The sequence below is a fragment of the Filicampus tigris genome, chromosome 14 (assembly GCF_054856515.1).
Source record: "Filicampus tigris isolate MCC_2025a chromosome 14, RoL_Ftig_1.0, whole genome shotgun sequence".
Classification (NCBI taxonomy): domain Eukaryota; kingdom Metazoa; phylum Chordata; class Actinopteri; order Syngnathiformes; family Syngnathidae; genus Filicampus; species Filicampus tigris.
Genome location: NC_141230.1, coordinates 4676489 through 4692813, shown reverse-complemented (window position 1 = coordinate 4692813; position 16325 = coordinate 4676489). Strand labels below are relative to the sequence as shown.

The 16325-nt window shown below is 40.0% G+C and overlaps 1 protein-coding gene across 2 annotated transcripts; it reads right to left on the bottom strand.

Annotated features, from left to right (window-relative positions):
* Window positions 1-49: 49 nt before the first annotated feature.
* cdc16 (cell division cycle 16 homolog (S. cerevisiae)) lies at window positions 50-15392 on the bottom strand. 2 transcript variants are annotated; one of them, XM_086052504.1, is made up of 19 exons: window positions 15153-15169; window positions 14928-14982; window positions 14617-14674; window positions 11396-11493; window positions 11166-11204; window positions 10447-10584; window positions 9330-9489; window positions 8721-8815; window positions 8166-8299; window positions 8008-8087; window positions 7138-7187; window positions 7000-7073; window positions 6792-6917; window positions 5046-5198; window positions 4852-4915; window positions 4318-4379; window positions 4104-4239; window positions 3793-3883; window positions 50-625 (listed from the first exon to the last, which is right to left on the bottom strand). In XM_086052504.1, exons 5-19 carry the CDS (start codon window positions 11202-11204, stop codon window positions 369-371), a joined length of 1659 nt encoding a protein of 552 aa, XP_085908630.1. In that variant the 5' UTR covers window positions 11396-11493; window positions 14617-14674; window positions 14928-14982; window positions 15153-15169; the 3' UTR covers window positions 50-368. The 2 variants fall into 2 exon arrangements, with proteins under 2 accessions (XP_085908630.1, XP_085908629.1); XM_086052503.1 differs by lacking the exon at window positions 14617-14674 and having other exon boundaries at window positions 15153-15392.
* Window positions 15393-16325: the final 933 nt, after the last annotated feature.

Below are 16325 nucleotides of genomic sequence, written 5' to 3'. Positions count from 1 at the left end.
GTTAAACCTTAACACAGTAACAGCCAATTATGTCACACTTACACACCCATGTGGTAAAAATTTTAAAGACAAACGCACAATTTATTGAATGGACTTGCTTGCACTTTGTCTATACGTTTGCGGCTCTGACGTCATGGTGAAAAATCCGTAGGTAGTGCCGAGAGGAGAAACATTAAAAGTGACGACAGTCTTTGAAATTCTGAGGTTAAGTTTGTGTTAGCTCCAAACAATCAGGCATCTTTCCGGGACTTGACGTTTACTATAAGTCCAGGTCTCATTATAGACCTCCAAACAAAGGCACATGCTAACTGGCCTTCCAAAGCCCTCCACTCTGGGCTGTGTCTCCATGACAACCCGTTGCTTCGAAATCACATGCTGGTATCAGAAAGGGTGTCCAACATGACGTCACTTTCGTACATGTCGCACTCCAGCGTCAGGGACAGCCGCAGGGGCACGTCAAGCACCATCTTGTCCTGGTGTGACAACGGCGTCTCCACCGTCATGGCGCTGCTGACGTCCTCCAGCCTCGGCGAAGCCCGCGTTTCGGTGAGCTCTGTCGCGTTGAGCGCCTTCATCAGCGTCTGCGTATTGGCACTTCCTCGCACTTTGTCGCCGATGTCGGTACCTTCACGGGCACATATTTGGAAAAATGTCTCAACGATGGGAAAGCGGAACAGTGTGATGATGATACTCATAGAATAGGAAATGGAAGTCATGGAGACACAGAGGTAGTTTAGCAACTAAAAAGGTAGTGTTTCCCCAATTTTAGCAGGCTGTGTAGAGTTTTTATAGCCACTGTAGTCAAAACTGGGGCTGCCATGATTAGTCGACTAATCACGACGACGTCAACGATCAAATTCGTCGACAATTAATTTCAATAGTCGACGCATCGTTTATTTATATATTTATTTATTTGGCACATTGTTTTTCTTTCGAGACTGCCGCTTCTCGCTCTTCTCCCGCTGGCTGGATTCCTATCTGCAATGCACATGCACTGTGGTGGTAATCCGGGTGATGTAAACAGAAGCATTGTGGGTAAAGTAGTGTAAGGCTTACACTGTAAGGGCTAATTCGTGCTGGCAATAGAGTCCGAAAGTTACGGCGCATTTCACCAAATACACTCAATACAATGCAAACCTGCCTTTCATGGCAGCACGATGGGCATGCCCAATCATTTCAAAAAAGGAAGCAAGTTATAGCTTATGCCCAATTTCATATCTGACATAGACACAGTTGTGTCTAGAAGCTAGCTGCGGTTAGCATACACACGTTACGGTGTCTTTGATGTAATGCTCCTATTTGGTACGCTAACACGTCGTAGCATCTTTTTTGGATCAAGCAGCCATTATTATAAACTCGCGTAACACGTTGATTAACAACCAAAACTCTGTGTGTTTTTGCCTGTGGTGGACATCGAAGCAGGAAGCGCACGCTTGCTCTCTCTTTCTCTCACTCGCGAACGGAGTGATGCGTTCATGAACTGGGAAATATCAGCACTCAACACAAAAACGACATATGTGCCACTCATCGGCAACACAACAATGAAGTTTGTTGTAATATACTATGTTATAGTGCAAAAAAATGTCTTCCTTTTTTTGTTACGGGTGCATACCACATTTTGATTGTGTAGGTGAATTTACTACTTTTAAATTATGCATACTAATGAAAAGAATAACAAAACCTTTTTGATAAAGTTTAAATTAATAAAAAGTTAAAAACCAATACAAGTGTTTATTTTAGTTTTCTTTAGCAGAGAGCATTTGCCCAATTTACTTCTCTGATTTCACTACCTTCTGTTAAAAAAAAGAAAAGTCTCTGTGCCAAAGAAGAGTGAAATATGTACAATATGTACAAGTACTTCTTTTTGTATTCATAGATAATTTCACGGTATTAGTGCAACTCTGCATAGTGTATAGTTTTGGTTCAATTTTAAAACGCGCAACGGATTACAGCTAAAAATCCGTTGCGCGTTTTAAAAGGCCAGAGTATCGCCATTAATTTAAGTCGCTACTTTATTTATAAATATGTCAGGAATGATGGCTCAAGTAGCAAAGTTTAATACAAGTTGAATGTACAATCATCTTGTCTTCATGATTAGTTTGGACATAAAGAATTTAAGCTGTAAGCGAATGATGCTTATTATAAGAGCATGCAGCTTGCTGCTACGATTTGCCGCGATTTATATAACATCCGATTAGTCCACTAATCGCGACCTTTGTTAGTGATTAGTCAACTAGCAAAATAATCATTTGTGGCAGCCCTAGCCCAAAACACAAAGATCAGATCATTCATAAAAGAATGGCATGTTAGAATTTTTTAAATGAATCCACCTAAAGTAGGCGGTGAGTGCAGATTATGCAGTCTTAAACTGTAATGAGCAGTTAACTTGTTTTACACGTTTATGCCAGGAAATAGAGCTGCGTGATCTATCATCGTACTTAAATCGAGTTATGAACATTCAACATATTAACACCAACAAAATTAGGACGATATCAGTGACGTGACCTGACCACGCTTGTGTTGCGCGTAAATCTCAGTCGAACCAATCTCATTTATTCTTTCAAGTTTGGCTTTGATTGACTGCTAATGCCAGCCAATGACAATCATCTTGCGGAGAATGAGGGATAGAAAGAGAGACCAGAGCATGTGAGAGAGACTGAGAGATAGTGTGAGAGAGAGCGAGAGAGAGAGAGAGAGAGAGAGCGAGAGAGAGAGAGAAAGAGAGAGTAAGTGAGAGAGAGAGAGAGTAGGTGAGAGAGAGAGAGAGAGAGTAGGTGAGAGAGAGCACAGAGGCACACGGAGCCGCAGCGCGACAGCACACACACGAGAAATCTACTTCAGTGTTAGCGAGAGTTATGAGCACGTTTGCGAGAACCTGTCAAGTATATACGGTACACATTTATTGTGTTTTAGAATGTGGCCATATTTATCATTTCACAATAACCCGTGGATAAAATAGCGCAGCTTATTGTAAAAATGAACGAGCAGCCCAAACCTTGCCGGTCCATTCATATAGTCACACTTTCCTCATGATTATCGCCCACGTCCTATTTCTGTAGCAAAAAGAGTCTTTGTTGACTGCCACAATTTTTTTTGTGGACTTAAAACAAAAAAAAGTCATACTATGAAACTCATTGCACGGGGAGCCTCAAAACGCCATCCAGGTTGGCACAGTTCACATCGCTGGGAGTCCACGTCACATCGCCATGTCATGTATCAATGCATACAAAACCATCATGTGCGAAGGTGAGTGTTTAACTGTTTTATAGTTTATCTTTACAAGGGTAGTGCATGGACCATCTGGTAAAGAACAACACAAGCACTGCTGTTGCAGCATAAAATTGTTTATCATTAACTCATTCACTGCCATTGACGAATTTACTTGTCTTTTCACAGTCCAGCCATTCAATCCAAGGAATTTATTTTTTTCAAATTTTTTTAACGTTAGGGGAAAAAAGGGTCTGAAAATGTCTGGCTGTGAATGAGTTAAAGTAGAATTGCAGTAAATTTATTGCTAACTTTATTAAAGTTGATGGATAGCAGTACGTTCTAATAAAAAAAAAACTACACTTTCCACATCCTTTTAGATTGCTATTTTGTTTTGTCTTGCTTAGTTTACACTGTGACTGAACCCATAGTAATATCGTTATCGAGGTATCTAGCAAAAATATCGAGGTACATTTTTTTTTTGTTGTATCGCATAGCCCTACCAGGAATGGTTTAAACATATTTCTAATTGCCTTACAGGAAAAAAAAACGTAAACAAGATGAACGAAAATAAGCGCAACATACCTTCGTAGGCGTCTGTTTCGCCAATGTACATGTCGATGCAGTGGCCAAGCATCGTCACGGAAAACGTGTCATCTCGTTTCAGTCCAAGCGCCTAGGAGTGGGGGGACCTTTTGGTGATTTTAAGTCGAGTCTGACAAAAGTTATGCTAAGCTATATACAGTTTGTGTGTGTGTGTGTGTGTGTGTGTGTGTGTGTGCGTGCGTGTGCGTATATATAAGAATTTTGAAATTTAAAAAAATTAATTGTCTTGAAAAACTCAAATGAATCTATAAAATAGATTAATCTTCTCATTTGATTTGAAAATATATTACCGTATGGAAGTAGTCGATAGCACTCTCAAAGTCGCCCATGAGGCTATGCACATATCCTATGGCAGCGTAGGTTGAGGCGTGCTGGGGGATCAGCACTAGTGCCTGACGGTGGTACTCTAGAGCCTGGTCGTACTTCCTGTACAAATGCATATCAGATCTTTATTAAAGCAATATTCAAGGGCAAATTCAACATGGACAACGTCATGTTACCTACTTGAGTTTGCGACACACGTGACCCAGGTTGTTTAGTAAAGGCTCCCACTTGTCTACAGTCACCTTGAAAGGAATGAGTCACAATGTGTAAAACATACATAAATACAACAATAATTATGAATGAAATAGAATACTTGTAAATAAAATAAGTTTAAATTAATCAAAGACATATTTTACATAAAGTAGTGTTAAATAAAACAGCATAAGTAAATAAAATACTTTATTTACATAAAAAAGTCAATAAGTAAATAATATACTTTTTAATTTAAATAAAAACAAATAATGAAAAATGAATTTTACACAACTACAAAGATGAATATGAAATGAAAAAGTAACTTAAAAGTAATTACAAATAAATATAAATTCTAAAATATGGTGAAAAAAAATTAATACACATTTTAAATTAAGAAAAAAAATACAAGGAGGAAGGAATCCAAATGATAATAAATTAATTTTAAATAATAAAAATAAAAACAATTCCATAAGAATTAACTAACATAAAACATTCATTATTTTCCATTGTTAAGGCAGCTACCTCATTTCCGATGGCTTTAATCTTCTCCATGGCCTCCAGGAAATACCTCTCAGCCATCTTCCAGCTGAAAGGCAGACGTGTAAAAGGTTTTATATGACTTGCCCACAAGACGCAGCACTCACAGTGAATGCCTTGATTGATTATTAAAATGCCCATCAAACAAAATGAATGTCTTAAGCTTGTGCGTGACTTACTCTCCATTCTGAAAAGCAACCACGGCCACTTCGTGAATGACAAACGGGTCCTCCGGAGCGATGCTCAGCGCTTGACTGAAGAAGCGCTCAGCCAACTTTGAATTGTTGGTCAGGCCGTACTCCAGACCGATGTACAGCATTGGTAAATGACACCTGGAAAAGGAAGATATGGTATTGAAGAACTAGAAAGTCAGAGAATGTATCAACAAGTTGTTGCCAAAAATAATAATGCCAAGTTTTGACTGACGGGCATTTATAAGCTATTGAGTGCATGACAAAAGCAACAGGTGGTGGCATTGTTACACTCACTGTAACTAACTAACTAAAATAGAAGAGACTGATTGTGAATAGTGAGACTATAAAACAATTAACCATGAAATGAATCCGCAAAAAAAAAAAAAAAGACAAAGCTATTGATTTGATTTAATCTGGATGGAGTATAGCTGCTAGTCATGTTTATTTACTCAACTAGAGAGAGTATAAGGGAAATGACATTAATTTGGTGGAGTGAGGACAATTTTTAATGGATGCATTTTTCTAATAACATAAAAAAAAAGCCACTGTACATTTCTGATACATTTTTGACAATCCGCAATTTAGAAATTATATAATAAAGTCTATTTAGAAACTATTTATACCCAAAAACACTTTCCATCTTTCACATTTTATGTTATGTTATGAGCACAAATCTTTTTTCAAACTCTACACACAACAACCCATAATGACTTGGGATGGACAGATTATCGGTCAGGCTGATCATCGGCACCAATATTTGGCTTTTTGACGAATATCGGCATCGGCCTTTTTTAAAAATCTGATGGCCGATAATAAATCAATTTAAAACTGTGGAAATCAAAACGAAGATATGTGAAAGTTTAACCTTTCTGTCATTTTTACATTTGGAGGACTTCATTTACTGTAGAAAACTACATGGAGCTATTGTTTAAGTTTTCATTTAACTCAAGACATGCTGACAACCCTGGGTGCTCACTGAACTTTTGTTAGAATTTTATAACAGATGTATATTGTCCAAAAATTCTTGTAATTAAAAAAATAAATAAATAAAAAGAAATCAACATTATGCAAACCTGAAACATTGTTCAATAAACATGTTTGAAGACGTTGCAACAGTTAAGAGTACATTTTTCTTACAATTTTGATGCCAATATTTTCCTTTTTACTGAAAATGAATATCGGCTCCAAGTATCGGTTATCGGCCTCCTTGACTACTAATAATCGGTATCGGCCCAGAAAAAAGCTTATCAGTCTATCTCTAACAATGACATCATGACTTTTTGGTAGGTAAATTTTGCAAGAGAAGTATTTACAGGATTTGTCATGAAGCTCAAAACTGAGTTTGGCTTTCTACTAATCATCATTGAGATGTTGCTACTGCTTTGTTGTACATTTTTTTTTCCTCTTTTAAAATTTGTAATACATTTGCAAACATCCTAGGCAGAGCTGGGGATTACGCCGAGCTGACGTACCGGTCTGTCTATCCGTCTATGATGGACGCCCATTTTGCCGGCGATAAACGGGAAATAAAAAAATAAAAAAAGATTAAGCATAGGCAGAAATTGATATTCGCCCGTATATGTAAACGTCTAAACCTGACATTGATGAATTTTGTTTTGTTTGATGCAGGTAAGTTCACTCATCGCACCACGTGCTATTTGGGGTATTCAGTCAAGGGCACTTGTTTAGAAAATGCATATAAAATTGTATCTTCTTGAGTTGTGGGCGTACCCTTTCATCAGCTGTGCGGCTGTGAAGTAAGCAGCCATGGCCTGGTCATGCTCACTCTCCATGGCAAAGGAATGACCATAGGCGATCCACGCCGGGCCATACGTCCTCTCCAGAGTGGTGGCTTTGCTAAGGGACAAGGTAATCATTTACTTGAGAAAACACCTTACCCCTAAATATGATCATTCTTGCACACTGGTAACTTAAATACCTGAGGTAGCGACGAGCATTTTCATTTTTATGGCCGACCATGAGATAGTAGCAGCCAACGGCGAACCAGGATACCTGGAAGTGTGTTTCATTAGGTCATTATGGCAAATCAAAATGGTATGAAAGAAGTGACACTTACTGGGTTGTTGGGATACAAGTCCACAAGTTTGTGCGATAGATAAAATAACTCTGTAGGACAAATACACACAGACAGACATAAACATGGAAACACTCCAGTCCACGTCAATACAGTACAACCTCCAGAGTGGAATGCCATCTCCTCTGTGACACTTGTTGAGAGGGCCAATTTCATTAATACATGCACATTTGAGGCAATAATCACAACTTTTATACAAGCGTAAAGACATGTTGTATAATAGAATTTAAATAAAGTCGCCAAAACATTTGAAGACACCCGACAGATTCGTAATGAAGAGGGTCACTACGCGGCGTTTTATTGTTATTGCTGGAATTAACAGTAGTGCACGATGAATGGATTTATGTTTGGATATGCTTAGTAAAAATAATTTCTGGTTCGCACATATGCCTCACAATTCTGAGGTTCGGGGTTTGAAATTTGGCTCTTTTTGTGTGGCGTTTGCATGTCCTCCACATGCTTGTGTGGCTTTCCTCATTGCAAAACCATGCATGCTGGGTAAATTGTCTACATGTTCCCCTGCGGTTGGCTGGCCACCAGTCCAAGGTGTAAACAGTCTCTCGCAAATAGCGAGCAGGGTTAGGCTCGAGCTCATCTGCAACCCTAATGAGGAAATCTGATGGAAGAATTTGCCTGTCACCGTTATCATTCTGTAGTAAAAGCATCACTTGTGTAGTTAGGCTTTATATTAGCTCTCTGAAATCTTAGATTTACTCGAGTCTGACGCGCAACAATGGTGCTTTGAACTACAGTTTTATTTGACTTACAGAACGTTCAACTTTGGAGGTTACACCGTATGTACATACAGTGTATGTCGCTCGAGTGGTTCTGAAAAGCGGGCGTGTACGTTACCATTTGCTTTTCCCAGCTCTACTAGCGTTCCTATGTGCACGGGTAAGCAGTTAGCATGGAAGGGGTCTTTGACCATCACCCTAAAAGACACAAAAGGCCAGACAGTGAGCGAAAGGCGCTTTCCCCACCGCACACAATCTGAGTGCGCGACGACTTACGTGGAGGTGAGCTTGTAGCACATCTTGAAGTCACAGTTGTAATAATGCCTCTCGGCCAGAGACACCACCACGTCCAAGTTGTCCTGAAGATTGTTGACCATGGTGGGCACCACCAAGTCACTGGGCTTGTTGTACTGTTGTGGTAAAGGTGAGTGGAGACACTTTAGGCATGCCAGCACAATCTTTAAGAACTGTATAAAAGTGCTGGGCTAATATGTCTGCAGTGCCAATACAGTACATGTTCTGTGGTGGTGCCAACAACATGCTAAAACTTTCTGCGTCTTTCAATACAGTTGATTTTTTTCACAGATGTTTTTGAAACCATTTTTTCAGTATTTCTTTTGTTTTGTTTTTGGGGGGTTTCTCCATCTCCCCTGTTTTTTGTGGAAAACGTAAATTGTATGTTTATCAGCCTTTTTGTTTTAAGAATTCTTTGGGTTTAATCATGTAAAACATTTTTAAAATCCCCCCCATGCATTTCAATGGCCATCAATTATACACACATTTTCCCCATTTGCGGCCCAGTCCAGTCCCTACAGCTGGGGACCACTGTACCTTCTTTAACTTATTCTCAAATAGGAAATGAAGAAGCTCCTCCTCTTCCTCTGTGCACTGCTGACTCAGCGGTAGCGAGTGGAGAAAGTCTTTCTCTGTTGAACAAGGAACAGCAGGCGGGATTACGACCACTTCCAACTGCATTTCCACAAATAGCGGCTGGGGGCAATTCTTTACTCATAACAAATAATGGCAAGTGAAACTGCTGATTAAAACTGAATAAAAAGGACTATTAAGGATAAATTAATTGAAACCAGGAATCATGGTACAAAGCTCCCCAGAATACAAACATGGATATGCGACAACTTGTCAGTCTCCTTATGGAACGCGAATCGCCTTTACAAACACCTTCTTTAATACTGCACAGGTGACTCATTCACAAATTAGACTAATTTGCCTGGGAGACTGACTATGTGCTTTGGTAGGTGCTGCTATTTTGGTTACTAACTTGAGCTGAAATGGGCCCAGCAGTTTTAGTGAGTGCATGAGAAATTTACAAACTGAGATAGTTAAATGTTTTTTTCCTGGTGGTATAAAGGAGGAGTGTAATTGAGGGTGGCATTTCTATTTTGAAATGTTTTGGAATAAAGTACCAGAGGCCCCTCTTACCTTCCTGGGCTGTCAACATGTGATGCGATGTGAGAAGCTCAAAGGCTTCGAAGCAGTACACGTCTAGTTTCAAGGCCTCTTTGTAGCTGGAGGTGGCCAATGGCCGGTTGTCCATGGCATCATAGATCTTGCCACGCAGGAGGCAGATGGAGCTGCTGATCTGAAATATGAACACCAACCACAGTCCACTGTCAATACAACACTCGCTGCCTCCTCCTTTCTCTTGGCTGTAGAATGTGCACAGGTGGATGTTTAACACCACTGTTCGCATGACATTTTCTTTTTTTTTTGTGGGTTGTTACAGCTCGACTCAATGGCAACATAATGGGTTTTACTATTTGGCAGGAACCAGCAGAGGGAGCAGGAAATTTAGACATAACTCCTTTGCTTCTTGAGCAGGCAGCAGCAAAAATGGAAACAGGAAATAGTAGTATACAAACTTTTTCTGACATGGTAAAATGTTAACAGTATCACATACATGTATAGTTCGCAGGTTTACGCTAAAAATATAAAACATTTCTACGACACAAGGTAAGGGGCACAGGCCAAAACAGATGCTTGATTTTTGACAAAAAAAAATGTTTTTGCGAAGATCACAATACAGGAATTTAGTATCTATGAGCCTCACACGTCTGTTCATCATTCTCCATTAACAGAAAGTTAACTAAAAAACATTTACACACAATTTTGGAATACTTTTCGCAATCCCACTGAATCGCTCCGCTTTAAAATCCGTGATTTGTAACGCACCCCATGTATCGAGATACGTATTGTCTTTCATTGGAGGGATGAACACCGTTACAAAATACACAATATGTTGTAATATATTATGCATACTGTACACGTGCAACAAAGTGAGATTCATGATGTGGCGATGTTAGTATATCAATGTCTGCAATATATGTGGAGTTGCTTTCATATTCAAGTGCATATTTAGGAACAGGAATACACAGTATTTTATTACAGTTGGTTTGTTCATCTGAATTGTGCGATTAGCTCAGCACCTCAGAGTTCCCTTCTGCATTTTTTTTTCTATTAATGAAGCAAGACATTTAATGTAGCGAAAACAGTGTGAATATTTCATTTGTGATGGAGCGACATACAGGTTACGACTTACCGAGGCAGGCGACATGTCCCAATCCTTGTTTGCCTCTGGTGTCCCGACCTCCTCCTTCACACTCCTGTCCAGCAGCTTTTTACTACCTGCCTCCTCCGATAAAATATCCAAGGCCTGCTGGAACTCCTTGGCGGCATACTTAAAGGAACATACAGTCACCCATCCGTCATTTCACTTCTACTTTTAATCATTTTCCTAATAATTCTTGTAATACAGTGGAACCTCTACAGTCAAACACCTCCTTGTACAATTCAGGATTTGACTGGATGTTTGTGGCAAAAATACTCATCGAAAGTGAGAAAAATCAGCATCCCGCAAGACCTTAGGGTGCCTTGTTCAGCCGCGGTTTGGCGAGCAACAAAATATTAACTCTTGGCTGCTTCTTTGGATGCTTTTTTTTGGGGTAAATTATTTCAAAAGAACTAACTGCTGCAAAAAAATGTCTGTAAAAAGAAAATGGTGTAAAAAATAAGTCATGGGTCATTACGAGTAGCATTACAAGTTTTGTTTTTACATTTGACAGTTCTTATTTTGATGATGATTTGAATGACTTATGAATTTTATTGAAAACATTGCCGATATAATTAATCGCTTTATGATGGCGACAGTTTGATCCATCGACAGATTACTTACCATGGGGAAAAAAATGTTAAAAACCAGAACAATCCAAAGCATCGCGTTTGATTCTAGAAGTTCCACTGCATATCCAAGTAACTTACATGGCACCGTGCAGCAAGATACTGACAAGCTCCATACATCTGTGTAAGAAAGAGCGAATGTCACAATGCAAGAAATAATAGTGCACATCACTTAAAAGATAACACAAATACCAATGCATTCATCAAACACAGATCGCATCCTATGCATAAACATAGTGCTTCTAGAACTAACTTGGTTTAAACACACACGTCAAACCAAACGTTTGGTACAATGAGGCTTCTGGATATACCTTATCAAGTTTCCTCGAGCGAAGTGCATGTGAGGCTCTGTGATATTGCGATGTCAAGTAAAGGCACTGAGCAAGCCAATAGATGTCCTGTGGATGTTCTGCCACAAAACGAGAAAGAGAGAAAACTAAGTCAGTCATTGCTTTAAATTATGTCACAATACAGGGAACATTTGCAAGGCAATTGAAAGAGAACATTATTTTCTCGAAATGGACAACTATTGTCAAGTTCTAATAAAACTGCAGTTATGGCAACTACGATTTTTGTGGTGTGACCTGATGAAACTAGGAAATTTTCGACCTCAAACAAGCAGAAGTGCATTGCGACGCTAATTAATTGATATTTTTTGCTAATCGATTAATCGTTTCGAGACCATGTCAAATTTATAATTGTCCAACTCCTCTGAATTTCAGGTTCTTAACTCATTAAATTTCAGGTTCTTAACCCATTCGTAGCGCAGCTAAGCCCCTGAGTATCAGCCATTTTTGAGGATTTTGACCCATCTTTGAAGGCCCACAGAATATAATACAGACATGGGGGACCTACCAAAAGAAAGATAAGACTCTCTTCTTTCATGAGAAAAAAATTTTATATCTAGCATTTGTCATTCTTTAGTAATCTGCAGGAGAACTGAGGCGAGTTTCACTGAAAATCCGGTTTCTGGAAAAAAATACAAAAAGTATAAATCGAGGGTTTTGTGAAATGCTTATTTCCGTCAGTAAATTGACAACACGGAAGTTATCCTTATGTCCGTGTATTATTGATCACACCACACATCTGACACCATCCTTGCCCCTCTGAGGCAGCCGGATGTGGGTTGGGTGGTGGTGCTTCAGACAGAACCTACCGTTGTCCCCTCTATCACATCTATCCGCCAATATTTTACTCTTCGCCTATACCTTGAACTGTTCGCCATCAGCAGCTCTTCACTAGACTGAGGGCTGCTCTTGCTCGGACTCACTGTCTCAATCCTTAGACTCAGCCTTGTCATTTTGAAACAGATGTAATGCTTCCTCTACTGTATAACAGTTTTTTTAATAGACCATGGTGACTTTTCTCAAAAATCAATGCCGTCGCTGACAAGTGTTTGCTATGGAAACCCGGCACAGGAATATGAAACTCAAACATGTTTATATTTCGTAATACAATAAAATGGCAGCATGAAAATAATATTTATACAGACACAGGAAAAGTTGAAAGGCCAAGATCATTGTTAATCTATGCAAACGGACAGAGCTGGGCAGTCCGTCCCTGGGCCGGACCAGTCGGACCCTCCGGCCCGGTCGGATGTCCATTTTTGGGGCAGGGGTTGGGGGCTGACAAATTTTTTAAAAGGGCTGGACTAATAAGCATGGCCGGAAGTGGATTTTAGTCCGGCCCATTAATCGACCCTCATGCGTGTTACGTGCTTGCGAGGGGGACAAATTTCATCTCAGCCTACTAAGTGATAGGCTTCTTTCTACTCCAGCAATGGGGAGAGCGACAACTGCCGCATTGATTCACATGACCGACGCATTGTGCTGTTGGCGAAGGGTCTGCAACACATGCCACACACACATCAGGAAATGTTACCGTACTGATTATGTCACATGTTGCGATGACATACAGTTTCCCACACAGAGGAGGGAATGCACCACGCAGCTCGTTGCTGCTGCAAAGCAAACTAGTTTGCTCACCCACGTTCCCCCTTAGCCGCCACCTTCCAGATCGTTTTCGCAATAAAATCAAATGCATCGTCTAGTCATCTCGGTCCCTTTATCGTTGTAGCAGGAACGATATCCATTGTTGTGGCTGTCTTTTTGAAGCGACGCCCCCCGACTTGGAACGTAACTGTTTCAAAACAACTTGTGTCCACGAGTATAGTCAAGCTGCGCGCAGTACTCAAGGATGACGCCGGCAGATCAAGGTGGAGTTCATGCACTTTTTCTGTCTCGTCTTCCCTACTTCCGGAAATACGGCGTAGCAAACCTGCTGTATATATTGGTTTGCTGGGATGCTTTTATTTTGAAGGCCGAAAGTGTGAAAGAGGGGAAGTCTGGAAAATAAGTAACTTGTTGACTGTGACTTCTGGCCGTCTGTTGGACCCAAATAATTATACATACAATACGACAAATCCAACCCCGGGGCTCGCAATGCAAGTAAGCACACGTAGTTGGGTAAGTACTACTGACGGATTTGAAGCGTGTCCACAGCGGGTTCGAATTGTAAATTAGCCAGCTAATGATCTTTTCGAAAACAAAACATTGACAATAGAAATTCTCTGAAGTAAATAGGCTTCAAAACAATGGCGCTCGTCATGACTGGAAAGGGCGATGCCTTATGTGATTTTACCGGAAATACGTCACACCCACTCCGTGTATATTGTCTATAGGCTGGCGTGAGTCGTCGATTACTTTTCAAAGCCAGTAGACATAAATGACTCCGCACACTTTGATTATGACTGCCTGACACTGTTGTCTTTCAAAATGATCGCTTTTTAACAAACCTGGTGCACGAAATCGCCGGCCAAATCGCTGCTGTTGTTCTGACGTCACTTCTGTCTCATTGACCAAAACCTATGCCTATAGGGATATATTTCTCTAAAATCTCACTCATGTTTCTACACGGTCAGGCAAAATGACCTGACACATTTGTAGGTTAAATAAAAGGCAAATAAAGTGAAGAAACAAAACAGTGTTTTTATTTTCAAAAAGTACATAATTCCATTTTTTTTCATATAATGCCATTTTGCTTTATTTCTGCCATTTTCATATAATGTCATTGTTTTTCGTTTCTTTTTCAGTTGCTGCCATGGATTGGACTGGTGAGCATCGCGCTTCCATTGTGGAAACAAGATCGTGTTTCGACCTGGTACGGGATCATGTCTACCATAATTGAAGTGCAAACGGAACGCTCATTGTGTTGCAGTTACAAGATCCGTTTGTTTTGATAAACGTTTCGTGAAATAACCCTCACAGATCAAATGACAACGACCCAAAGTTCAATGCTTTTCAATGAGCAGAGAGTTTGTTTTCACCGACTTGACCACCATCTTGTAAGCTCGGAATAGTCCATAAGTTATATTAGAAAGCTATTTGAAATTTTTAATGCTGACATTATTTCAGCTTATACAAAACATTTTTTTACAACTGGATATTTCCGAGTAGATATGAATATGGAACAAGAACTGAGAATCGTTTTGATAAGGTTGATTGTCTCATAATAAAAACATCCATTCAATCACCTTTCTGTTGTTCTTGTTACACAATACATGTCCTCTTCAACCTCTGGCAATTAGGTGTCTTGTTAGATCCAAGTTAGAAGTTGTAAAAACAAACAAATAAACAAAAACCTCACTGGAAGTAAGGGAAACAAGCGGACACCATCTAAATAATGTTATGTGTACCTAAAATAAGACTGTATTCTCTTAGCACGTGACAAATATAACAACTCACACAGGTTGCCGATAACAAATTTTCTGGCGAAACATTCACTTTGACTGACAGAGGAATGAAAAATACTTGATGACACCGACTTGTACAGTCGACAACTTACCATGAGAAAGAGACGCTATCTTGTCGGCCCAGAACAGCGCGCTTTGGTACTGTTGCTGAAATGACACACACACACAAACAAACACACCCCCAAGAGTCACACACAATGCATAATGCTATGCTGCGTAAATAAGCACTTTGAATCCAGTTTATTTGCTATGTTCACTGGGTTTGAATGCAGGCTAACACTAGCTATAACATTAACACCACATAGCGTCCTCGTTACCTGGTCGATGTACTGCCGCACTCGCTTTCGAAGTCTGTCAAGATTCATTTTAAAATATTTTTTTACGCAGCTGCCCTAAATATCAAACACATGTCACCGTGAAAAAAGAAACTGTAACAGTGTGACATGCAGCTAAGTTGTCACGTACGTGATAGCCTAAGCCTACTCTCTTCCCTTGCTACTCTCTGCGGTTAAATCAAATCAACTGGCGCTCCCGGTGCTTCATTTAACTCCACCGAAAGGAAACAAAAATGTCCGTGCAATGGTTCCTACTGAATTGATCACGTTCTCCATTTAAAATTCTGTAAAATAATGTCTGTTTGTTCGTCAGTATTTATTTAAGAATTATTTTTTTATTTTAGTTACTTTTACTTTTTGTTCTAGTTATATTATACGATATATGATATTATATGGTGGACAACTGGTTAGCACGTCCGCCTCACTATTCAGAGGTTGGTGGTTTCGATCCCGGCTCCGGCCGATCCCCGTGCCTGCGTGGGTTTTCTCCGGGTACTCCGGTTTCCTCCCAAAGTCCAAAAGCATGCATGGTAAGTTGATTGGACTGTCTAAATTGTCCCTAGGTGTGATTGTGAGTGCGGATGTTTGTCTCTGTGTGCCCTGCGATTGGCTGGCAACCAATTCGGGGTGTCCCCCGCCCACTGCACAAAGACAGCTGGGATAGGCTCCAGCACGCCCCGCGACCCTTGTGAGGATGATGGATGCATAGATAATGATTATTATTGTGCTACTTAAGGGGCTTAAATGTTAAGTCTCTCACTTTACTTAAAAAAGAGGATGATCACAAAATAATTGAGGGCAGACAAACAATGCTGGATGGAGAAAGGGAAGTGGACCACCTTCTCACATCAGGGTTTTCCTCACTTATGTGTTTTATTGGAGAGTAGAGGGGCGGGAGGGAAGCTCCAGAAAATAGAAATCACAAACATCTATGGATCCCAAGGCATGACATTGGATTTATCATTTGTGACCACAGTACCAGATATAATGGTGGACAAAATAAATTTGTGGGTTACATTTTCATGTATAACTTTGAAATGTGGGTAAGCAAATGGCGTGGACCTCTGCTAGAAATGGGACTGGGACTGCTGTCCTTAAAGGCAAGTGTCATTTAGTATTCTCAGCAAATGTCTGCAATGTTCTCAAAGTTTTTTT